Source organism: Mus pahari, chromosome 15 (assembly GCF_900095145.1).
Source record: "Mus pahari chromosome 15, PAHARI_EIJ_v1.1, whole genome shotgun sequence".
NCBI lineage: Eukaryota > Metazoa > Chordata > Mammalia > Rodentia > Muridae > Mus > Mus pahari.
The window spans coordinates 59,382,864-59,406,873 of NC_034604.1; the positions used below are offsets into that span (position 1 = coordinate 59,382,864).

The 24,010-nt window shown below is 45.8% G+C and overlaps 1 protein-coding gene across 1 annotated transcript in view; it reads left to right on the plus strand.

Moving 5' to 3' along the window:
• The window catches only part of LOC110332970 (O-acyltransferase like protein), a 45,839-nt gene that overhangs the window by 16,834 nt on the left and 4,995 nt on the right, over nt 1-24,010 (plus strand). The window contains exons 4-12 of the mRNA XM_021214331.1: nt 1,173-1,311; nt 3,480-3,697; nt 6,143-6,322; nt 7,076-7,178; nt 12,371-12,472; nt 15,530-15,695; nt 17,535-17,614; nt 19,496-19,609; nt 22,360-22,492. Of these exons, the coding sequence (XP_021069990.1) occupies nt 1,173-1,311; nt 3,480-3,697; nt 6,143-6,322; nt 7,076-7,178; nt 12,371-12,472; nt 15,530-15,695; nt 17,535-17,614; nt 19,496-19,609; nt 22,360-22,492 (1,235 nt within the window). The remainder of the gene's footprint in view (nt 1-1,172; nt 1,312-3,479; nt 3,698-6,142; nt 6,323-7,075; nt 7,179-12,370; nt 12,473-15,529; nt 15,696-17,534; nt 17,615-19,495; nt 19,610-22,359; nt 22,493-24,010) is intronic.

The following is a 24,010-nucleotide window of genomic DNA, read 5'->3' on the forward strand; positions in this document are numbered from 1 at the left end:
TATGTCCTCAATGTTTGCCAAGGCCGGGTCCTGGTTCTGAGTGTGGTACTTGGAAATTGCAGAGTGTAGATCCCACATCACTTCCAGACCTTCTGCTCAGAAGCCTTCAGGGAGGGGACCAGATAGTTCCCTCTTCACAGGCCTCTGGGTCACCCTGAGGCTCACTGCCATTTGAGACAGAACACTAGTCTCCCTGGTTTACATATGAATTCTTCCAGGATTCATCAGCTGCATCCTAAGCTACTGTATCCGAGCCTTGGTTTTAGATGGTGTGCATTCCAGAATGGCTGGCTTTCATCATTTTGCTCCATCTCCTATTGCATAATTTTGTCTCTCTTGTAGAGATTTGCTCACAAATAGACTTAAGTCAGTACCAGCACCATTTTAGATCTAGCATCCCCAAGGCTGTGTGTCAGAAGGGATGAGAGATCAACAGACTATTCTGGTCCATTTCTACTTGGGCCCAATGCCTAGTTCTGTGGCTTTCAGCATCCTTTTATGTTTTAAGCATTTATTATTATTATTATTATTATTATTATTATTATTATTATTATTATTAGTGCGTACACACACACACACACACACACACTCTCGCAGGGGCCTGCAGAGGCCAAATAATGGTATAATGGTGTCAGATTTCCTGGAGCTGGACTTACAGGCGGTTGTCAACTGGTGCAAACACTGGGAACTGAACTCTTATTCTCTGGAAGAATAGTATTCAATTTTAATCCCTGACACATGTCTCTGCCTTCTTTGGCATCTTGGTTTCCTATTTTTTTCCTTCCACTATTCATGAAGCAGATAAATTCGATGTTTGGTATTCATGCTAGCTCTGTTCCAAGACCCCCAAGGAGATGAAATCCACAGATGCTCAAGTCTATATATAAAATTGTATAGTGTTTGCATAGTGTTACAGAATCCTCCTGTGTGCTCTTAATCATTTCTAGCTTATGTATATTGCCTAATATAAGGGCTGTGTGCATAGTCATTCTATAGTCATATCATTTAAAAAATAATGGTGAGAAGTCTGTACATGTTCAATATAGACACAGTTGTAAAATATTGCCAGACTTAGAAAACCTATGAGTGTTAAAATGTCAGTATTGTATATGGATGACAGGGATACACTTGGAAAAGACTGGAGCAGTCACATGGCCTCTCTCTCTTGGTAGGTACTCTACGGTTCAGAAACATGTCATTCTTGGAACCGTCCCTCTCCCTCTTTACAAAAGACTCTTCCTCACCCTGTGAAGTCGTGGCCAGATGTGCAGCTGGGGCCATGAGGCCAGACATGTTTGCTTCCGTGTGTCTGTAAGTACGGGCGTTTGGGTATCCAGCTGGGTGATATGTCAGAATCATCACCGTCTCTCCCCACTATGTTTAGTGTTGAATTTAATTCTTTGGATGATGAATGGCCAGTGCTGTCTGGCTTCAAAGTTCAGTGATCTGAATGTTTGTGTCATCCAATATTCCTACATTGAAACTTAACCTGAAGGAGATGGGATCAGGGCTGGGCCTTGAGTAGGTAACCCAGCCATAATGCTAAAGGTATGTAGGGTGTGTGTGTGTGTGTGTGTTTCCTCAGCCCTTCCTTCTACCATACAAGGTCAACCAAAAGGTGCCAACAACTAGAAAACTGGTTCTTTCTAAACCCCAATTCTGCTGGTGACTTGATTTTGGGGGACTCTACAGAATGATAAGAAATCAACTTCTATTGTTCGTAAGCAACCAGCCCATGGCATTTTGAGGGAGGTCATCATTAATCAAGGAAATACGGAAGTACCCAGGGAAGGCACACCGTGGCCAACCTTGATTGGGATCCAGGGCCACCAGCAAGTGCGTCCATCTCCAGTCATCCCTGAACTGAAAATTCTTTTCTCCGGTTGGAAACAGGGCCTCTCCCCTGTCTACTGCACCGATGTTGCTCCCTTTGCCTTTTGGAATTGTCATCACTTCTTGGTACAAGTTAAATGGATGTGTAGTTCTCGGTCTTGATAACTGAGGCCTTTCCTTTATAGTACTCTAACGGGAACATTCATACATGCTTCGGTGTCTCCTTGCCACTATCCAAAGCTGTCATTGGGATACCACCCCAATCTGATAGGTGAATACATTTGTTTAAATTACATCTTTAAACAAAACAAAACAAAACAAAACAAAACAAAACAAACAAAACGGGTGAGGAACATTTCTTTCCTTCTGAGTTTATCTGTTACTTGTATTTTTCTTTTGTAAAAATTCTACTCCCTTGTCTGTGTCTGTGTTTGTGTGTGTGTGTGTGTGTGTGTGTGTGCGTGTGTGTGTGTATGTGTGTGTGTGTATGTGTGTGCACTCGAGTGTGTTCAGGCACATATATGTGCATGTGCATGTGTGTATGTGCGTGCACGTGCATATGTTGAGATTTTCTCATCACCTTTATATGGGCAGTACACATATTGCTACAAATGTTTTTCTCAGCACTTTGGCTTTTGTGTTTGTTTGTTTGTTTGTTTATAGTAATTTTCACTCTCTCTTAGCCAAATGCGAAGAAGCGATGCGTATGATATTTTTAAAAGCTGATAGTGAGTGAAATTCATTAATCTTTTCCTTTGTGATTTTCCATCTGTTACTTTGAATTTGGAATTTTTTAAGATGTGTTTTTAAATGTGTGTGTGTGCCTGTATGAGATTGTGTTTGCAGGAATCTGTGCAAGTCAGGAGAGGGTGTTAGATTAGATCAACTGGAACTGGAGTTACAGGAGGTTCAGAGCCACACGTGGTGTGTGCTGGGAAAACCGAACCTGGGTCCTCCCTTCATAAGAACAGTAAGCACAGCCGGGCAGTGGTGGCGCACGCCTTTAATCCCAGCACTTGGGAGGCAGAGGCAGGTGGATTTCAGAGTACGAGGCCAGTCTGGTCTACAAAGTGAGTTCTAGGACAGCCAGAGCTATACAGAGAAACCCTGTCTCGAAAAAAAAAAAAAAAAAAAAAAAAAAAAAAAAAAAGAACAGTAAGCACTCTTATTCTTGAAGGATCTCCTCAGCCCCATTCCTAAGTTACTGAGTATTTCCCATGTAAATTTTAGGTGTTTTTCTTATTGTTGTTATGTTTTTCCTTTTTAATTAATTAATTAATTGATTGATTGGTTATTTTATGTATATGAGTACACTGTTACTGTCTCCAGACACACCAGAAGAGGGCACCAGATCCCACTACAGATGGTTGTGAGCTACCATGTGGTAGCTGTGAATTGAACTTAGGGCCTTTGGAAGAGCAATCAGTGCTCTTAACCACTGGGCCCCATGTTTTTCTTTTTGAGATGGGGTGTTTTTATGGATGTCAGCTATCCTTGAACTCAGGAGCTTCCTGATTCAGTCTCCAGCATGCTGCAGTCCCAGGGACCCATTTCTGTCCCAGTTGATGGTTTTATTTGTCACGGGGTCGTTTTCTCTGTATCTTTCATGCCATGTGAAGGCCTGGCCAGGTGTCTTCCTTCCGCAGGTTCATCACCTTGCTAGGCCTCGTCCTTCCTGTGGCTGGAACTGTTTACATGGTGGCCAGGGACTGGGGCTTGTACCTCAGGACGTCATCTGTACATGGGACTCCTCCTACCAGCTGTGAGAATCTGCCTTTGCGAAACATGGAGAGCAACAGGCAAAGAAGCAGGACCAGTTGCCAAGTTCAGCTCCCTCCTCCAGGACCCCCGAGCAGAGGAAGAAGTAAGCATTTGACACTAAGACCTTCCCAGAAAAGTGACCTGGAGAGGTGTGGGGTTGGAAAATAATTCCTCCAGTTTGGATTCTAGCGAGTGCCCCGCAGAGGCTAGAGTGCCACAGTCTACAGTTCAGTCTTTGTTTACCATCAGGGTGCCGAGGCAATGATGCTTTATGTTGGGTACAATTATCTAGTGTGTTTTTGTGCTGACCAGAGCCTGGGTCAGTAGAGAGTTAAGGGGTTCACTGTAGTTACTGTCCTAGGAATACATTCTATGCTCATGGCTATTTTTAGTACTATAGATACATATACAATTCTGAAGCCAGTGGTGGGGGTGAATGGGCAAGAAAGGCTAATCCTTGTATCTGAGTTGAAAATAGACTCAACCCAATGTATCAAAACGATGATCCCGGTGGGGCTTGCTGGGCTATGCTTTGGTGAAAAATTAAGAATATTAGTTTCAAGGGCCAGGGTGGCACACACTTTGATCCTAAAATTTCAGAGGCAGAGGCAGAAAAAATTTTCTGTGGTTTTGAAGCTAACCAGGGCTACATAGTGTGACTCTGTTGAAAGGAAAAAAAAAAAAAAGGAAAAATATTAGTTTCATTTCCACCTGTCTATATGGAAGGGAAAAGCATACATTAATATTATCATCTATTTATCTGTATTTATTATCTATATATCTACTTACCTACCTACCAATCATCTGTGCACCATTCAAAAATTGCCTGTCCATGCAAATGCCTTTTATCCGTATGGAGTAATAAATTCCTCTCAGGTCTTTAAATTTGTCTTTTCTTACTCTAAAGGGGAATTTTTAAGAAAATTAAATATCTCAGGGAGTTGGCAGGGTAAATATGAGTTTGTAATTAAGTAGCTTCAAGGAGTATGTCCCACATGGAAAATGCAGCAATGATTTTTCTCTGCTCTTATTTGATTTTTACCCAAAATCATCAACTTAAAACGCCAACATCAGAAACACAGTAAAAGCCAGAGATACTCTGAGGAGCGCTTGGCAGGCCTAGAGTTCTGGGGACCAGTTCCCATACAGAATGGGATGCAGATTGCTTGCTGGGGGCCTGGGCCAGCCCCTGCTGCCCTTCAGCATCTACGTAGCCCTCTCCGTGGGTTATAGCACACATCTGAGCACAGCGATGCTGGGCTTGCCCAGGTTCCAGAAGCCTCCAGGGACCTCTTGTGATGTGTTTGGAGATTTCTCTGTACCTGGCTGCTCTGTAGACAGGTTCAAGTTCATCATGGTAGAGATAGGAGTCAAATGGACCTCAACTTCCACAAATGTAAAATAAGAGACACCACGGGATCAGCTGATGGAATTTGATACAGTAATGTGTGCTCCTCTCTCAACTTTACTCTTTCTCAGTCTCTTCATTCAAGTGGGAAGCGAGAAGAGGTAGGGCTGTGTCAAGATCTTTTTTTTGGAGGCCCCGACATTACTAAGCAGGTAGCAGGCTGAACTGTGTTCCAGAGGCTTTGGTCAGACTGTCATGGCGTGACAGGCATCACATCCCCATTGCTTTCAGCAATGCCAGGCTGGACCACAGAGGCCCAGGCTTGAGACCCATCTCACACTTAAAGCAGATATGTGTATACAGTGTCAGGCATCAGTGTGGACCTTTAGGCTCCTCCACCAAACTGAGATTTCTTCTGATCTGTATTTATTTTATTGGCTGTTACTATTCCCCGTGGTCTCAAAATGGCTGGTTTGTGTTTGGCTGCCATTGCATTTTTTCCTTTTGTATTTAATAGAATCAGAGACAAAGTATGTCCCTGAATGTTAGGAAGTACAAATCAAGACGTATTCATTGATTTTTTTTCCCCCTCTTCGCTTTGATGTTCTGCTGGAAATCAAAGCCACGTAAGACCAATGTATTTTTTAGAAGGCTGGAGTCCAACTGGGCATTTGGAGCCTTGATTCCTTAGCCTCTCAAAAACTCTTGTATGTTTTAGTGTGGCTTCCTGTCGAGTAAGCCTGTCTTGCTATTTTAAGAAGCAATACAGGGGAGTGAAGGTGTGAGAAAGAGTGCTGGGGATATCAGAACAAAGTGTGAGTCCTCAGGACGGCATGGAGGTGCTGTTTCCAAGTGAAACGCCAGTTCTCTGGTTCCACCGCTCTCACAGATAGTTTGCTTTTTCTTGACCTCTGTGAGGCAGACCTAAGGTCAGGGATTGGCTTCCCTGGTGCCCAGACTTGGGCGATACAAGGCATTGTGGCGCACCAACGTCAGGTCAAAACACTGGTAGGGGGAGTCAAGGTTCAAAGGCCAGGTATGAGAGCCCAGGAATAGACCTAGAGGGGACTGTGGAGGCCTGAGAAGAGCAGTCCAGGTTTTGATCGAGAGTCCGAGGTCTCTGCATGAGTTTTAGGGTTCGCTTTAGGGTAGTGTGTGGATGGGTCTGGCTTTCATGGAGGCTGCTCTACTCTTGCTCAGGGTTTCTAGGAGCCATGGATGGAGTTCTGCAGTGCTTTTCTTGGCAGAAGAACATGCCGGCCATTTGCACCCCAGAACTTCCCGGAGGCACCTGCCGGACACTAAACGGGATCCGAGTCCTGAGTCTCCTCTGGGTTATCTCTGGACACACCAGTCAGATGACCGCTTGGCTGTCTTTGGGTATGGGTAGCTGATGGACTTCCTCTCCAGCATCCATGGGGAAGAGACCTCCTTCTACGTGGGCTAGTGGTGGGCCATGGGATGGACGCCCGACAGCTGTCTCATGAACAGTCAGCCTTCCTTCTGTTCTAGAGACATGCTGAGGTTTGCCACGGCATGTGACCTCATATGCCAAGGTTCCCAGGGGTGCAATCAGGGGCTCTTTTTGCTACTACTCCCCTAGGTAGAAATCTGGTACCCAGTGACTGCCCCTTATGTGCTCTTTCTATCAACTAAGGAAGACAGAAAGTAACCTTCCTCCCTGAAGAGTAGGGAAGTATAACTGGATGCTGGGCATGCACAGTAAATCACCCTTTCTGGACCATCGCTCATTGCCGAGTCCTGAAATCTCTCATCCATGATTCAATGTCTGCCACTCAGTAACCAAGGTCATCTCTCAGTGGAGGACAAAACAGGAGAATCAGAACTAGACGCCAGGCACTGAGGGCAGTCACAGGGAGTCTCTGAGGTGATGGGCACCTGGCCCTACTCTGTCAGAGTCCCAGAGGGCTGTGGGCATCGTAAGAGTACAAAGAGGCACACAGTCTGAGTGACAGGAGCCTCGGGTACCACCCTCATCCCTGACGTTGGTCTTACAACTGTCCCAGTGCAAACAGACATCGAAAGTATGCCACTTGCTTCTTCTCAAGGTGACGTCAGGTGGTTTCCTTCAGCTAAACTAAAAGACATTGCTTTCCCGCACATCTGTTACAGATAATGTGCTCGAATGGAAAGCCAGAGTGCCTGAGAACCCGCTGTACCTCTACTCTCGGAGCGGCCCGTTCTACCTCGGGGTGGATACATTTTTCTTGATCAGGTGATGATGTTGAAATGTCGTCTCTACTGTTGTCGTGATAAAAGATGTGTGGGTGTGTGTGGGGGGGTTGTCAGTCTCATCTTCCTGAGAAAATGCCATTTGGCTTCTGTTATTTCTAGATCGTAACCACAAAGGTCACAATCCCTTTGGGGTGGGGGTTGCATAACAGATGTCCTGCCTATCAGATATTTATTTACATTATGATTCATAACAGTAGCAAAATTACAGTTGTGAGGGAGCAACAGAATGATCTTATGGTTGGAGGTCACCATAACATGAGGAGTTGTATTAAAGGGTCTCAGCATTAGGAAGGGTGAGGACCACTGATGCTGTTGTCATGGGTACATGTGTAGTATCTTCAGTCTTGTAGATGAGTTAGGATGAGGCTGAGAAATGGGCCTTTTAGAAAGGTTGGTTTCTAAAAGCATTTTCATTATACTTTTAATTAATTTATTAATTAATTAATGTATGTATGTATGTATGTATGTGTGTATTGTGTGTGTGTATTATGTTGAGATATGTGTGTCATGACATGTGTGCCAGTCAGAGGGCAGCTTGCAGGAGTTAGTTGTCTTTTCACCATGTGGGTTCCAGGGTTTGAACTCAGACCAGCAGGCTTGGCAGCAAGCACATCCCTCTGCTGAGCCATCTCGACAGCCCACACAAGTTGCTTTTTTTTCTTTTTGCTTTTTTGGTTTTTTTGTTTTTCGAGACAGGGTTTCTCTGTGTGTAGCCCTGGCTGTCCTGGAACTCACTTTGTAGACCAGGCTGGCCTTGAACTCAGAAATCTGCCTGCCTCTGCCTCCCAAGTGCTGGGATTAAAGGCGTGCGCCACCACGCCCAGCTCACAAGTTGTTTTTATTTAATAAAATTATTCATTTCAGTAATTCTCAAGATCTAGAAAGTGGTGTAGATTCATACTAAACCTTCTAATTCTCACTCCAGCAAAATGCGAAGAAGGAAAAAAAAAAAACCAAAATAGTGTGAGGTTCACAGTTATACTCCCTTAAATTATGGACCTAACATTTCCTAATTTCTTTTTTTAACTTCATACATTCTTAAAACTATGAAGAGTTCGATAAACGGCACAGGGAGCCACCCAGTAATGGTGGCACTGGGTGGCACAGGCCAGCGCTATAAATACCGAATGTCTAGTGATACCGCAAGCGGAGCAAGATGCCTGTGTGTATCTGTGCTGGCCCATGCTGAGCCACTTGTTACTGGAAGGTTGTTGGTGACGAGGGCTTGCGGGCCCCTCTGCAGATGCAAGGAGTCAGCCTTTCTGGGGTAAGACCAGCAGTCTGGTTGTCAAAAGCCCTCCAGGGCCTCCTGTGACCACTCCAGTCTGTGAGCTACAGGATAAACCCAGATGGCAGGAGCTGAGGACGGCAGAGGCAGTGTACAAACCCTGACACTAGGTCAGAGATGGAGGAAGACATTTCTGTCTGCTTTGTCTCAGTCTATGGCTGCCTTTTCATCCTCTAGTTTTTATTTTATTTTATTACTTTAGACGGTTCCCATATTCTTTCATTTCAAATTTACATTGTATATGACATTTGTGTCTGTGGTATGTGTGTGTGTCACTTGGAGAAGAATCACATAACAGTGCTTGCTCTGCAACTATAATGATCTGAGTTAGAATCTCCTCTACCCATATTAGAAGCCAGACAGGGGCTGAATACATTGGCCTATATGTGAGTACCTTCAAAACACACACACACACACACACACACACACAGCACACAGTACACATAAACACAAATATACACTACACATATCACACACATATATACCACATACACATATACATGCATATATACATATACCACACACATCATATATACAACACACACATAACATACACAGCATACACTATACACAACACACATATAACATATACCACATACACAGCATACAATACACACAACACACACATATATATCACACACATTTTATTTATTTATTTATTTATTTATTTATTTATTTATTTATTTATTTTGTATGTGTATGGGTGATTTTTTTTTTTTTTTTTTGCTTGTTGCATGTATGTCTGTGCACCACACATGTGCCTGGTGCCCAGGAAAACCAGATGAGTGTGTCAGGTTCCCTGGAACTGGAGTTACAGACAGTTGTGAACTGGCCTGTGGATGTTGGAAATTGAACTCAGGTTCTCTGGGAGAGCAGCCAGTGTTCTTAACCACTGAGCCATCTCTCTAGCCCTATACTAAAAATTATTTAAAATTTTTTATGTTTATGGGTGTTTTGCCTACATGTATATTTATGGACCATGTATGTACCATGTGCCTGAAAAGGCCAGAAGAGGGGACATGAGCTCCCCTGGAGCTGGAGTTATAGACAGTACGTTGCCATGTGGGTGCTGGGAATTGGATCTGGGGCCTCTGGAAGAACAGTTAGTTCTTTTAACTGGTGAGCCACCTCTCCATCTCCCATCTCCTTCATTTACTATCGAATAATAGAGTATCAGCCTTATTTTTGCAGATAATAAATTCAAGGTCCAGAGACAAAATAACAATTTTCCACCTATGTACTATTAAGGTCAGAATCAGAATTTATGAACACAAGTTGAGTATCCCTGGAAATCTGAAACCCCAAACTACAAAATCTACAGCTTTTAAAGTGCTAACAAAATACCATAGGTGGGAAATATTATAGGTAAGAGATCCCAGACAAAACACAGGTGTGCCAAAAAATACCGTCTATAATTATCTTCAGGCTATGTACACAGCAGTGTGTGAAGCACATGAACTCCTTCTTAGTCCTGAGTCTCACTCCAAACACCCCACTGGATGTATGTAAACATCCCCAAATGTTAATCCACCCATTTTGGGTGAGGGGTACTCAGCCTGCAGTGCGTTTCACGGGACTCATGTCTTAACCATCTGATCACTGATACTTATACAGAACAAGCAGGGACCCAGTTATCTTTTCCTAACTCCCGGCTAGCTTCACACTAAATACAATGGCCTCGCTTTCCCTTCCTCGGTCCATTCAGGACTCTGGGTCTCACAGCCTGTTTCCTCTCTTCTCCGTGCCCCTTCCTTGTGGGATCAGCAGTGCCTTCCCTCACACAGAACAAGGACCCAGGCTCTGCTTAGCAAAGGCTGGCAGTAGTGCCAGCCACTCGGAGAAGAAAGGATGGCCCAGATTCATCCTTTCCTGCAATGAACAGGAGGCCAGAGCCAGAGCTGTCTGCCCCACTTCCTGCTCCCTGTGCTCTCATTTAGACGTCTTTGTGCATTTGGTTCCTATTACAGGGAATCCAACTCGCTGCTTTGCAAAGGAAGTCTAAGGCATTCCCCCAACCCACCAGGATCCCTTCCAAGTAGGGCCCAACACAGACATCCTTGCTGTGCAACAGGAAACGTTTACCATTCCGAGGAGCTCCCATGAGGATCAGGGGCTAAATGCCAAAGGGTCAAGGGACTCACAGACCTGCTCACCACCAAGCCATGAGAATTCTGGGATCTTCCTATAATCCCAGCACTTGAGAGGCAGAGGCAGGAGGGTCAAGAGTTCAAGGTCATCTCCAGCTACATCTGAGGGTTGAGGAAGCTATGTGAAACCATGTCTCAGAATCAAGAAACAAAACTGGAATTCTGTGCTTCCCCACCTCATCCCCCCTGCAAGACAGGGTCTGTTTGTGTGGCCTTGGCTGTTCTAGAAAGAGCTCTGGAGACCAGGCTGGCCTCTAACTCAGAGATCCGCCTGCCTCTGCCTCCCGAGTGCTGGGAAGGTGTAGTTTGGAATCCTGTGCTCTTGGGCAGCCCGGTTAGTAATCTGAGTCTCACTATCTCTGTTTGGAGAAACAGAAATATTAATGTGTCCTTTTTCTCCTGGTAGGATTCAGACATCCATCTGTTCAGTCATTTCCTCCACAAACGTTTATTGAGACGTAGTTGGGGATGGTTGGAGAACTGGGAGCAATCTCATTAGGGAAAGCGGTTTGAAAATGGCGTGGCACTATAGCCATGGAAGTTCTTCACAATATTGCTTTAATACACCAATAGGGCTCTGTGTGGAGATGGCTCTGTGTGGAAAAGTGTTTGGTGTGGAAGCATGAGGAGTTGAGTTCAAATTCCTAGCATGCATGATAAACCCAGGCATGACTGCATGAGCCTATAACTCCAGCTTTGTGGGGCAGAGAAGGGAGCTCATGAGTCAGCAAGTCTACCCCAAAATAGTGAGCCTCTAGTTTAGTGGGGGACTCTTCTCAAGGCAATAAGGAGGGTAGTGACAGAGGAAGACACTGGTGTCCTTCTGACTTCTGCATGAGCGGCAATGGGCAGATGTACTTGTGTACTAACATGCACAAACCACATAATGAGAGAGAGAGAGAGAGACAGAGAGAGACATAGAGACAGAGACAGAGAGAGACAGAGAGACAGAGAGACAGAGAGACAGAGACAGACAGAGAGACAGAGACAGACAGATACCTCTCCCCACACCCACACACACACAGAAAAAGAGAGAGCACAACACAGTAACTGTTGGTATTGTTAGCCAAATATTCCTGATTCTCCATCCTCCAAGTCAGTGGCTCTCAACCTCCCTAATGCTGTGATCCTGTAATACACAGGTGATCCCCAATTATAAAATTATTTTGTTACGACTCCATAACTGATTTTTCTACTGTTATGAATCATAACATAAATATATGATATGCAACCACATTTAGGAGGGTCATTCCACCCTCCTAAACAGGCCGAGATCCACAGGTTGGGTGCTTGGTCTTCTGCATGGACCACATTGTTGATAGTTGTTGCTCCAATTAACACGTTATACCTCATACGCCACTATGTCTATACTGAAACTCTTATGTCAGCAGCTTTCACGCGTCACTTCAGGCTAGAACATCATTGACTTGTTGGGTTGAGACCCTCCAAAGCTGTCTTGTTCATCGCTATGGTTATTTGTGAGCACCTGTTGTCCCATTAGCTCATAGTGAAGAAGACACTGAGTCTTGGCCCACAGGCTATGAATATGTTACACAAGAAAAACAGAACCAATGTGAAATAAAACTAAGAACCCAAAGTCCAACGTCCGCTGCTTTAAGATTTAGTGGTACCTTGTCTGCAGCATCACTTAGCCCGTCCTGACGGAGGCAGCTGCAGCGACTCACTGATGAGCTGGATTATTGCTAACTCCTGCCGTTGCTTTTCTCTCTTTCTCAGTGGTTGGCTAAGTGCAAGATCATTTCTAAAGATGCACCGGAACACTGGTGCAGGAATAACCCCTAAAGTCATTCTCAGATACTTGCTGAAACGTTTTACAAGGTAGGTTTGCTTATGTAATTTTTCAGATCGTTATTGGTATGAAATGGGTATTTCTCAGTGTTTAACCTTGTTTGAAAGGAGTTTTCTTTTTCCTGAAGAAATTAGCTAGCCGGGTGTGGTGGCGCACACCTTTAATCCCAGCACTCGGGAGGCAGAGGCAGGCAGATTTCTGAGTTCGAGGCCAGCCTGGTCTACAGAGTGAGTTTCCAGGATAGCCAGGGCTACACAGAGAAACCTTGTCTAGGGAAAAAACAAAACAAACAAACAAACAAACAAAAAACAAAAAGAAATTAGCTGAAGGAAATGGTTTTCTTTCCTTAAGTATGTTTGGATTTGGCTGGCTTAAAACAGTTTAACTTCTGTGATAGTAATAGTCATGAAAACTGGCATCTTTCATCAGCAAACATTCTCAGATGGCTGGAAATAGTGTTTCATAGACGTCCTATTCATTTCTATGGGATTGATATTCCGTGGGGGAGTTGATGTAGCTGCAAGTGATCCTGGAAGTCAGAGTGTGATGATGAAAATAACACACAGCGAGGAACGGTGCAGGTGAGGCTCAGGTCAGGCCCATGCTTCTTTACTAAGCAATGTGCAGTTGGTTGAAGTGTAAGACTTCTGATATTGGTTTAGACTACAGAGTAGTGATGGCAGTGACACAATGAGATAGCTGGAAAGGCAGTGATGTAATCAGAGAGCTGGAAAGGCAGTGATGTAATCAGAGAGCTGGAAAGGCAGTGATGTAATCAGAGAGCTGGAATGGTAGTGATGTAATGAGATAGCTGGAATGAAAGGGAAAGGACACTTTAGCTTTTGCTTTCCAGTCCTTCCATTTTCACACTTTCTTAGGTGTAGCTGTACAATTCCTATTCTAAGTCCATCTTGCTATACCACGCTGTATAGTCAGGGTTCCCTAGAGAAACAGAACCAATAGTGGTGTGTGTGTGTGTGTGTGTGTGTGTATATATATATATATATATATATATATATATATATATATATACACAAATTAGAATCACTTGAGTAAGGGAGCCTCCACTCAGGAATATACATATGCACATGTGTACACATACATATATACACACATGAACATATGTGTGTGTATATATATGTATACAAATGTGTATATATCCATGTATAATTGAATGAACATATATCACATGTCACATATCAAAATAATTTACTAAATTAGCTTTCATGGAAGTAGTGACAACAGTTGTCCCATTCCTGAGAGGTGGAGAGAACCCCACAAGGGCTGTGTCTCAGCAGTCTCAAATGGTGTGGAGAACCTGAGATCACTGGTCCTTAATCTGTGGCAGAAACCTAGAAATGTTGGTTTTGCTCTCAGCGAAGGACTCAGCAGCAGCAGCAGCAGCAGCAGCAGCAGCAGCAGCAGCAGCAGCAGGTTGAATCAACCCAGCAGCAAAAGGGAAGGCCACATAGGTAAAAGACAAATGACGGTGTCTCCTTTGTGTCTGGCTGCTAGAAAAAGAAGCCACCTACATTTGGGGCAACTCTTTCCACACCACCTAAGGCTGTCGGGACAATTCCTGAGTGGAGGCTCCCTTACTCAAGTGATTCTAATTTGTGGCAAGTTGGTCTTAAAACCAAACATCACATTGTCATAAGATGGTTAAAATGATCCTCAGGACTGAGAAAATGGAGTGGGCAGGAACCAATACCATAATCCCACTGCTGGCCAGTGTGTCCCAGGTTAACCACGCACCACCTAGGTGACTTCTTAGCCTTTCTGTATTGAGGTTTTCTTAACTATACAATGAAGTGAGGGGCTGGGGATGTAGTTCAGTTGGTAGAGCGCTTGCTCCACATGCTTGAAGGCCTGGGTTCTGTCTTCAACACCACAGAAATCTGGTGTGATCGTTTATGCCTATAGTCCTGGCAAGAAGGAGACAAGGGGACGGGAAAGTTCAAGGCCATCTTCAGCTACATAGAGAGCTTGAGGTCAGCCTGGGCTACCTGAGACCCTGTCTCAAAATCAAACCAAAACAAAATGAGTGCCTGAATGTGTGTGTGTGTATGCACGCACGCGCAGGTAACTAGTGTCATACTGTAGGAGTCTTGGGAGATGAAAAGATGCCCATGGAGAGCTTGGGAAGGTGCATAATGGCAGTACCCTCAACAAGTGCAAGAATCGTCACTGTTCTTGCTGTTACTTAAGCTTGTTCTGCTTTTCCGACTGTAAGTTAGGAACAAAGAGGAGCTAGGAGTGGACCAGCACTGCTTCATTTCAGTGTGGTTTTGTGGTTTCTTCTGAGCTTTATCAGTGCAGTCCTCCTCCTCCAGACACAGGGGGAAATGCAGGATTTCCTTGCCTTTGGGGTATGGGGCTCTGGTGAAGCAATATCTGTCTTGCCTGAGGTGTGTTGGAACGGAGGGCTCCTCACACAGGCCAGAGGTTCAAAACTTAGTTGGGGGCTAAGGGAAGCAGAAGTGTGGAAGGTTAACCTGAAAAGCCTGTTTTGGAAAAGGAAATGGGAGAAAGGGTTTTTTGTTTGTTTGTTTGTTTTTTCAGGCAGAGGGAGTCAAGGTGTGTGTGTGTGTGTGTGTGGCAGGAGGGGGAACACAAGGGCACTGGGTGGGGGTGGGGGACTGGGTGGGTGACGATGATGTGCCGTGCAGGCAAGATAAAGTGTGGAGCCCAGCCTGGCCGCTGGCAGTGGGAACAGGGAACTCAAAGGCAGCTGGATTTTCCAACCTGAGCATCACGCCAGAGACAGTAGGATGGTTGAGAGAGAACTCTCAGAGCTATGATTTGAGATTGGGGCAAGACTACCTGACTGGATGGTCTCAAGTCTTAGGAATTCCTAAAAAGCTTTTGTTTCAGTGGTACCATACAGAGCGTTCTCAGCCAACATCAATACCTTTACTTCTGTCGCAGCCCATGTTGCATAGGTAGTTCAGCAAGACTGTGGGCCCTTGACGTGTGCCCAGCAACGTCACAGGTTTCTTCAAGCATCCCTCCCACCTTCTGCGTGTCCACTGAGGCGGGTGCGTGGCCTCCGTGGTGTTATCTTTTCTCTTGTGTCTCTCTGCCAGGTTGCAGCTCCTTCACATGTACTCGGTGTGCTTGCTGGTTGGTTTCTTCTCTTTTGTTCCCTGGGGACCTGTCTGGGAAGTGGCCCAGTTCCATTGGGATAACTGCCGGGAGGTTTGGTGGACGAATCTGCTGCTGCTGAATAACTTCCTGTCTGTTCAGAATGCCGTAAGTTCCCAAGGGCTCTTTCACAGGGCATATGGGTAAACACAATGTGTCTCAGTCACATGGTCTGGCCGGTTTCCCAAGGGTCAACCCTAAGTCCCAGTTCCATGAGTTTTGGAGGCATAACACCAGCTGATATAGGGGCTCTTGTTGTCAAGCACGAAAGGGCCGTAGTGGCACTAATGAAGGGTGGACTGTCTAGGTATCAGGGCAGTTTCCCTGTTCCACCATTTTTCCTGAACCAGTCCAGAAAGGACAACACACCAGAAAGGACATTTTGTTTGCTTTCACAAAGGAAGTCTATGTTGTCACAGATGCTATCACAGTGTCTCCCCTCACCATGGTGAACTCTTAGTTAATTTCAAGCCAGGCGTCATGGAGCTGGTTCAGAGCTACAGCTCTTATGTCTACACAATCCCCCAAACCTTCACAATCATTCCAGTTTGCTTTCTATTAATGTGACAAAACACCACAACCACAGACAACCTGAGAAGGAAAGAGTTTATTTGGCTTAGACGTCCTGGGTCACAGGTCACCATTGCGAGAAGTCAGGGCAGGATCTCAAGGCAACCAAAGTAGAGTCTGTGGAGGGAGGCTTCCTTGCTACTATAGATTGTGTGGCCACCTGCCTAGGGGTGGCACCACCCACAGTGGGACTGGGCCCTCCTGCATCAGTCACCAATCAAGAAAATGTCCCCACAGACCTGTCTACAGGCCAATATGACGGAGGCATTTTTCTCATCTTAAGCCCCCTCTTCCAAGAAAGTTCTGGCTTGTATCAAGATGACACGACAATAATTAAAAACAAATAAAATAACATAAAAATCTAACCAGGATAATAATGAACGTAGAGCAAAAGGGAATGAGGTAGCCATACTTCAACCATGTCCTTAATTCCTCCTATGGGCTGAAATGTGTGGCGGGTCCCTAATTATTGCCAGTAACCGCTCATTTATGAGGTGACCAAAGCCCAGAAGCTTTTGAGGGACAGCACTTGCAGATGAGGGCATGTCTGTGTCAGGGTCCAGGAGGCACTTTTCTGGATGCAGACTAGCTTGGGGCATTATAGAAACCAGGGATGACAAGGACAGGAGCCAGTTGCCCCTTTGAGCGGGAGCGCACCTTAGATTTTTGGAAGCCTAGGTGTCATGGCTCTCAAGCCTGACCATTCATACTTTCTCCATGGCAAAAGTGTCTGTTTAACAGTGGACAAAACTTCCCTCTCTGTTGGGAACCCGAGTGACAGAAAATTTGCCCCTAGGTATCGCCTTATATGGGATAAAACACGTTGACATCGGCTGGCTCCATTTCCCACAAGTGTGGAGAGTGGGTAGCCCCCTCCCGCCCCTGCCCCCGCCCCCTGTGACTTTGGCCAAGTGTCCATGTAGGTTCTGGTGGGAACCCTGGTCATGAGCCAAGCACTTACTCTCAAAAGAACCCCCCCACCCCCCCCCCCACACACCTCAAGTTGGGAGTGGGAACCATGCAAGGGAAATAACTCTCTTGGAATTCCCCTCTTGGAATTCCAGACAAACCTAAGGACAGCCACCTCCTACATTCCTGAATCATGACCCCAGTCAGTTCCCATGGCTGTCCTAGGAGACAAGCAAAAAAAAAAAAAAAAAAAATTTTTAACAAACGAGAGAAATAGATCTGAATCTCCCCGGGACCTGTCAGGCTTGGTCCAAAGAGAATGAGGGATATCTTGTTTCAGTTTCCTCTTGCTATGGAAGCCACCCCGCCCCACCCACCCACTCAATTTGCCCTCACAGGCGGAACCGCAGACCCTCGACAGCCCTGTACCTGTGGGAGGAGTCACAGTTACTTCTCTTTCCCCCCCAGTGCAATGGCTGGACTTGGTACCTCGCCAGCGACTTCCAATTCCACCTCGTGACACCGCTGATCTTCTTCATCCATGGAAAGTGGGTCTGAGACTTCTCTTTTCCCTCAGGGGTCCTTTGGCCTGGAACTCCAGCTTTGGAGGAAGCAGCTTTTTAGAAGTTAGGAAATTAACTTTCCAGAAATGGAGACGCCACTCCCCTCCCCCTGCCCCCCCTCCTCTTCCAGTCACACTTAAATCAGCGCATTTCCCCAGATTTATCACCGGGGTGTGTAACACCGGTGCTCAGCACTTTCCATCCCAGCCGTTCACATAAACAGGTCCACATATTGACACGACGCACACACCTGATAGTTTCGGGATTTATATTCCATTTTTTATGGTTGGGTATCTATACGGTGCCCGGTTTTTCACGATTATAAATGGCCCTGTGATGACTGCCTTTGAACACTCTACCTTTCCTTGTAGCTGTTTCCACGGGGACACATTTCTACGTGGAATTACCAGGTCAAAGGGCGGCAGTGATTCCTTAGAGCTTGTTACATGCCAGGAGATTTCTCCCTGGAAAGCAGGGTGTAATTTACAGTGCCCTCAGCAATGTATCATTGTACCCGCTGCCCCACGGCTTGTATTTACCGCCTTAATTTTGTTAGCTTTAGAAACACTTTACAGTCTCAATAATTCATGGGGAGATTTATAGTATGCTATTATTTTTTTTAAGAAACGAATTTATTGTTCTTTCTTGTTAAAATATGTGTTCGATTTAGGAAACATTAGAATTAAGAGAAAGGAAAATATTCACTCCAATCCATCACTCATGGCAAATGAGGTACAATGTTAACACTCTGGAGCTGTCTTTCCACTCCTTTTTTTTTTCCTTGCCCAGTATTTTAAAGATGAAAGCATGCTTGCCTCTCCACATCTTTTAAAAATAGTATTTAAACCCACATTTTACTATATTATATTACTAATTGAACAAAATTGTAATGTCTGTCTAACATTCGATTTCCTGAATGAAGTATAATTGACTGGTGCCTCCTCCCATTGCAATATACTTAGATCATTTCCCCATCTTATGCCTTCATAAATAACTCCCCACAAATACTTTCGTGACAACCATTGGTCTCCAACTTCTGGGTTTCTTCAGAATGCACATTCTGGGGGGAAATTAGTGGGTCAAAGGGCACACATGTCTTACAGCCCTTGAACACAATGGGAAACTACTTTAAAAACAAACAAAAAACCCCCAAAACAAGAGTGTTCCACATTCCTGAGCCATGGCAGATCCTCACAGCCCCGATCCTGTCTGGTTCTCCTCTGAGCAACCAGATCAGAGTGCCTGACTTAGAGGCTGTATCCTCAGACCTTCTCCTTGCCAAAGAATGGAGTGCTGGCCACTTCAACAGCTGATCTTGTATTGGCTCTCCCTTCCTGCCCCTCTTCCACACTGTCACATAAACCTCCCACAGTTAGACATTTCTCTCAGGCTTGGCTTCTGCTAGCAAGGAGAGCTGGGTTCTCCTCCCTTCTCTATTGTCCCTCCCCTTCCCTGGAGTGGGTGGCTGTGTCCAATCTGTGTCCCGTCCTTCCTTAAACAAATCACTTCTCTCCTTAGTCAACCACCACTGATGGCCTTAGAGTATTCTGTAGAGGACAAGCGATGTTCCCAGGAACGGTCTTCCTTTGAGCCATGGTGTATGTAAGCTTCTGGGGAGAGCAGACAAGGGCACTGTTAGTATCCCCGTTTAGAACTTCAAGTTCCTGTCCACAGTCTCACGGCTGGTCAGTGGTCACGATCAGGCAGTCCAGGAACTCCTAGCCCACCCAGTTTTTCCTGCTGGGTTGAAGTCCCCACTTTCTCTCTCGAAAGCAAGGCCCCAGGGCTCTGGGATTGTGCGGCAGCTCGTTCGTGCTGTGATGGAGGCAACTGAAATGCGTTCCTTCTCTGTCCTCTCTTCTGCAGAAGTAAACGTGTCCTCGTCCTCCTGGGGGGCCTGCTGTTCCTGGCGTCTTCCACAGCCACCGCTCTGCTCACATTGGTTTATAAACTTCCGGTGGCATCTCCAGCAGCAGCCAGGTAACAGGGTTCCAGCTTGGTCCTCTCTGTCCCTTGCCTGCCTTCGTCAGGGCTAGGATATCTAAGGGCGGTCTGCAGAATGATGTCAGGCTGATTGTCCTGTACCTATCGAGTTATGGAAAAACTGGGTTAGACACCTTTGATCTGATGGAAGTTCCAAATTTCCCAACCTTTCATTTTGCAGAGGATTCAGTTGGGGAGAACGAAATGCATCTGCTCAATAAAATGTTTCTCAGAGGACAGGAGCGCCCCCATGTGGCTGAAGTAGCGTAGATACCAGATACCTTGTGGGAAGGAGAACCTGAACCCATAAGGAAGTTGGGGTTACTTCTTCAAGGTCACACGGCACCTAAGAGGTGGCATAGGTGTTATTTGAACCTAGGACCTAAGTCTCTAAGCTCTGTTTACCTCCACAATAAGCTACTTACGATTCTGCCACAGAACTCAGTGTGCTAAACAGGAGCTAGACTCTTCTCAAGTCAGGAGTCAGAACTGCAAGAAGTGAAACTCAGGTAAGCCAGTTGGCCACTCAGACTCATCCAAAAGCCACCGGACTCCAGCCTCTTATTCGCTGACTGCAGACCAGCCACATGGGTCTCTCCCAAGCCATTGCTGCTGTTGTTCTCCGGGTGTAGAAGGATCTTCCCTTAGCATCTAAGATCCGGCAGGGTTGCCTCCCACACTTCTCTCAGATGGTGGTGGAAAGATGACATTTTCCAAAGCAGCCTCCACTGACCTCTAATAAAGCCTGAGGGTCTCTGGGAAGATAGCTCAGCAAAGGTAAGCACAGGGACCCCATGTGTGTACTCCAAAACTCCCATTTAAAATAAATGGAGCATTGTGGTGCATGCTTGGAATCCCAGTGCTGTGGCGGTGGAGACAGTAGATCCTGGAGCTTGCTGGCCAGCCAGCCTAACCTACTTGGTGATTTTTAGGCCCATGAAAGACCAACTCTTAAATAAACAAATAACAGCAGCAGCAGCAGCAGCAGCAGCAACAACAACAACAACATCAACAACATGGGTCAACACGGCTCAGAGAGTAAAGGTGCTTGCTATAAACCCAAGGACCTAAGTTTAATCCTGGGACTTAACCACACGATGGGAGGAGAGAACAGATTCCTGCAAGCTGTTGACTGACCCCCATATCTGCATTGTAAATACATATGAACACACACACACACACACACACACACTCACACACATGCATACACCATGGCCCAGAATGAGACTTAGGTACTCGGTTTGTAGTTGAGAGTGAATTCACTGCAAGCCTCATGCCTTGGGGAGCATCAAGCCCTTTCCCATGTCCTGTCATCTGCTTTGATGGGTGTCCTGATGACAGGAGGCAGCTTTCTTATGCCTAGCCTCATGGTTCTTAACCCTAGCTGCTCATTGAGGCTCATTAAAGTCCCTTGGGGAGAGTTTATTTATTGGGACATTTTTGGATATATATATATATATATATATATATATATATATATATGTATATGTGTATATATATGTATATGTATGTATAGGATATATATATGTATATGTATGTATGTGTTCATTCTGTAGCTCAGAATGGTCTAAGATGCACTGAGCACTGCAGGCTGGCCTTGAACTCACAGTCCTTTTGGCTCAGTCTCCCAACTGCGGGCGTTAGAGGCATGCATCTCTACTGCAACTTTCAGGTCCAACAGAGGCTTCCCGTCCTAACCTAAGTTGGGCTAATTGAATTCGATTTTCTGGTGCTGGGTCGCAAGGAACTGACTTTCATAAGAGCTCCTAGCCAGAGCCAAAGAACCACTCACTCATCTTCGAGCAACTTCACCGCCTCTGATAGTCTCGCTGTGGGCTTTGGGGAGCCTCAGCTGAATCTATCTTCCAGCCTTGGTGGGAAACAGCGAAAAGTTCCCAGCAGGCGTTCTCAAGCTACTCTCCTTTTGGAGCACCAGGGAGCTTTGAAAGTCTCAGCCCTGGGTCCCATGTCCAGATTCTGATTTGGTGGGCCTGGGTGTCACCTGGACATTTGTGATGGACTCTTGCTATAGTCCGGTACTTCTCAAACTTGAAGGACACTGGTCACTTGGAGGGTGTTATCCTCCAAGTGGATCCACCATCCAGTGGAAGCCTGTCCACTGCCAACCCCCTCCTCTTCAGGTTCCCAGGGAAGGCATGAGTTTGACCCCCTAATACGTTCTCAGGCTTGTTGCTATTGATGCCAGAGGACATAGTTGGGAATTACAGCATTTAATAGTGTTGTCTTCCTCTTCCTCATTACCTTCTCCCCCTCATCTTCCTCCTCCTTTTTATTGAGACAGAGTCTCTCTCTGCAGCCTGTCCTGGAACTAGTTATGTAGACCAGGCTGGCTCAGAATTCACAAAGATCCGCCTGCCCGTGCTTCCCAAGTGCTGGGATCAAAAGTGTGTACCACCATTCCCCGACTTTCCAATGTCTCTGGCTTGTCAGGAACTCCTCTTTTCTCACAGATTCTTCTACATTCCTAGAGGTAGTGGGTCAGCCACCATGAACGAGTATTTAAAACAAATGAAGTCATCCTGTGTCCTTGAGATCTGGGTATGGAGCCCAAGGGAATTTAGAATTTAAACAAACCAGCTGTGACCCAGGGCCTAGAGTCTAGCCAGTCATTGTGTGTGGATCATTACTGGGAAATCTAATCCATTTGTGGATTACCCCAGAGGAATCCCCTTTCTCCTCATCCAGTCAAAGCTGAGCCTTTGCCTTGCTTTCTTCTTGTTTTTCAGTGAAAATGGGACTGTGTTATATTTCTCAGAGTATTACACCAAGCCCTATTGCCGCTGTGGCCCGTTCCTTGTGGGCCTCTTCCTGAGCATGTTCATGCATTCAGATCACCCTACAGACATTCTCAAAACAACGGTACGTTGTCCCCTTGTCGCCCTGCAAGGGCACGTGGCTGGCAGGGATCGCTGTGACCTCTCTGGCTTGGCTCTTCCAAGTCAAATGCAGGCAGGGTCAGGCTGCTGGATTGGGTACTGTGCTGCCGTATGTTGTGTGTCCATACTAAAGCTTGAGGAAGACGCTTTTCCTAGCCTTAGCCCCGTCCTCCTTTCTAAGGCAAAGGACGAAGACTCCACTTGAGCTATTGGGACACAGCTGTTACCTCCAAGGCCTCTGCTGGCCTGACCTTCAAAGGTCTTGGCTTTGTCATAGACAGTTCAGAGTAGAGGTCCTCTTCTGTGGAAAGTCTTGTATCACTCATGGTAATATCCAGGAAGAGGATTTTCTGGGTGAGGCTGTACATATCTGTAATCCCAGCACTCCGGAGGACAGGAAGATTGCTGGCTCTAGCCTGGAGAGACAAAATGAGAATCTATATATTTTTAAAAAGATTTACTTTTTATTATATCTAAGTACACTGTAGCTGTCTCCAGGCACACCAGAAGAGGGCATCAGATCTCATTATGGATGGTCGTGAGCCACCATGTAGTTGCTGGGATTTGAACTCAGGACCTTCAGAAGAACAGTCAGTGGTCTTAATCGCTGAGCCATCTCTCCGAGAATCTTTTTTTTTTTTTTTTTTTTTTTTTTTTTTTTTTTTAAAGAATCACCCTAACAAATAAGCAAGCAAACAAAAAGATTCATCAGGACAGGCGGCTGTTTGGAAGAGTGTATCTATTCCATGTTGGTGTTTTAGTGTTCTGGAAATGTATTATCTGGCTGTAGATTTTAACACAGCACCATCAAAGAGATTCTGAACACAGCCCAGGTCACACGAAGCTCCAGGGAGAATAGGGTGTTAACAAAGGGCAGAAAGTAAGATGAAGAAGAAACATTGGGAAGCCACATCAAGGGCCAGTGTCGGGGTCGGGGCTGTGGAGCTAGGGACACAGAAAGACTGAGCTGGAGAGGCAACTCAGTTGGGAAAAATAAGGATTCTGGTTCCTACTGGAGGAGGCCGAGCATACAGTGGCTGGAAGAGACGAGACAGGAAGGGCCCTGTGAGCAGACAGGCAGGCCAGGAGTGGGGGACAGCATAGGCTCAGGTGCGTTTCTGGAGACTGTAGGCCTGTTGACACCAAAGAATCAGCAGAGGGCAAAGGGCAAAGGGCCAAAGGGCAAAGGACTTAGACTGATTTGGTGGCAAGTCCCTGTCAGTTCTTTCTTTCCAAGAAGTCCAAACTAGGGCAAGAGCACGGAGCTCCAAGTAGATCTCATAGACAAGATGGTAGACAGCCTCTTACCTCGGCAGAGCCATCACGGCAGCTTAACAACCTGAGCACAGAGAAACAAGAAAACCTTGGAAGATAAGACTGGGTTGGAGGGATGGAGGGATGCAGCCTATGGAGAGATGCAGCCTATGGAGGGACGCCGCCTGTGGAGGGACGCCACCTGTGGAGGGATGCAGCCTGTGGAGGGATGCAGCCTGTGGAGGGA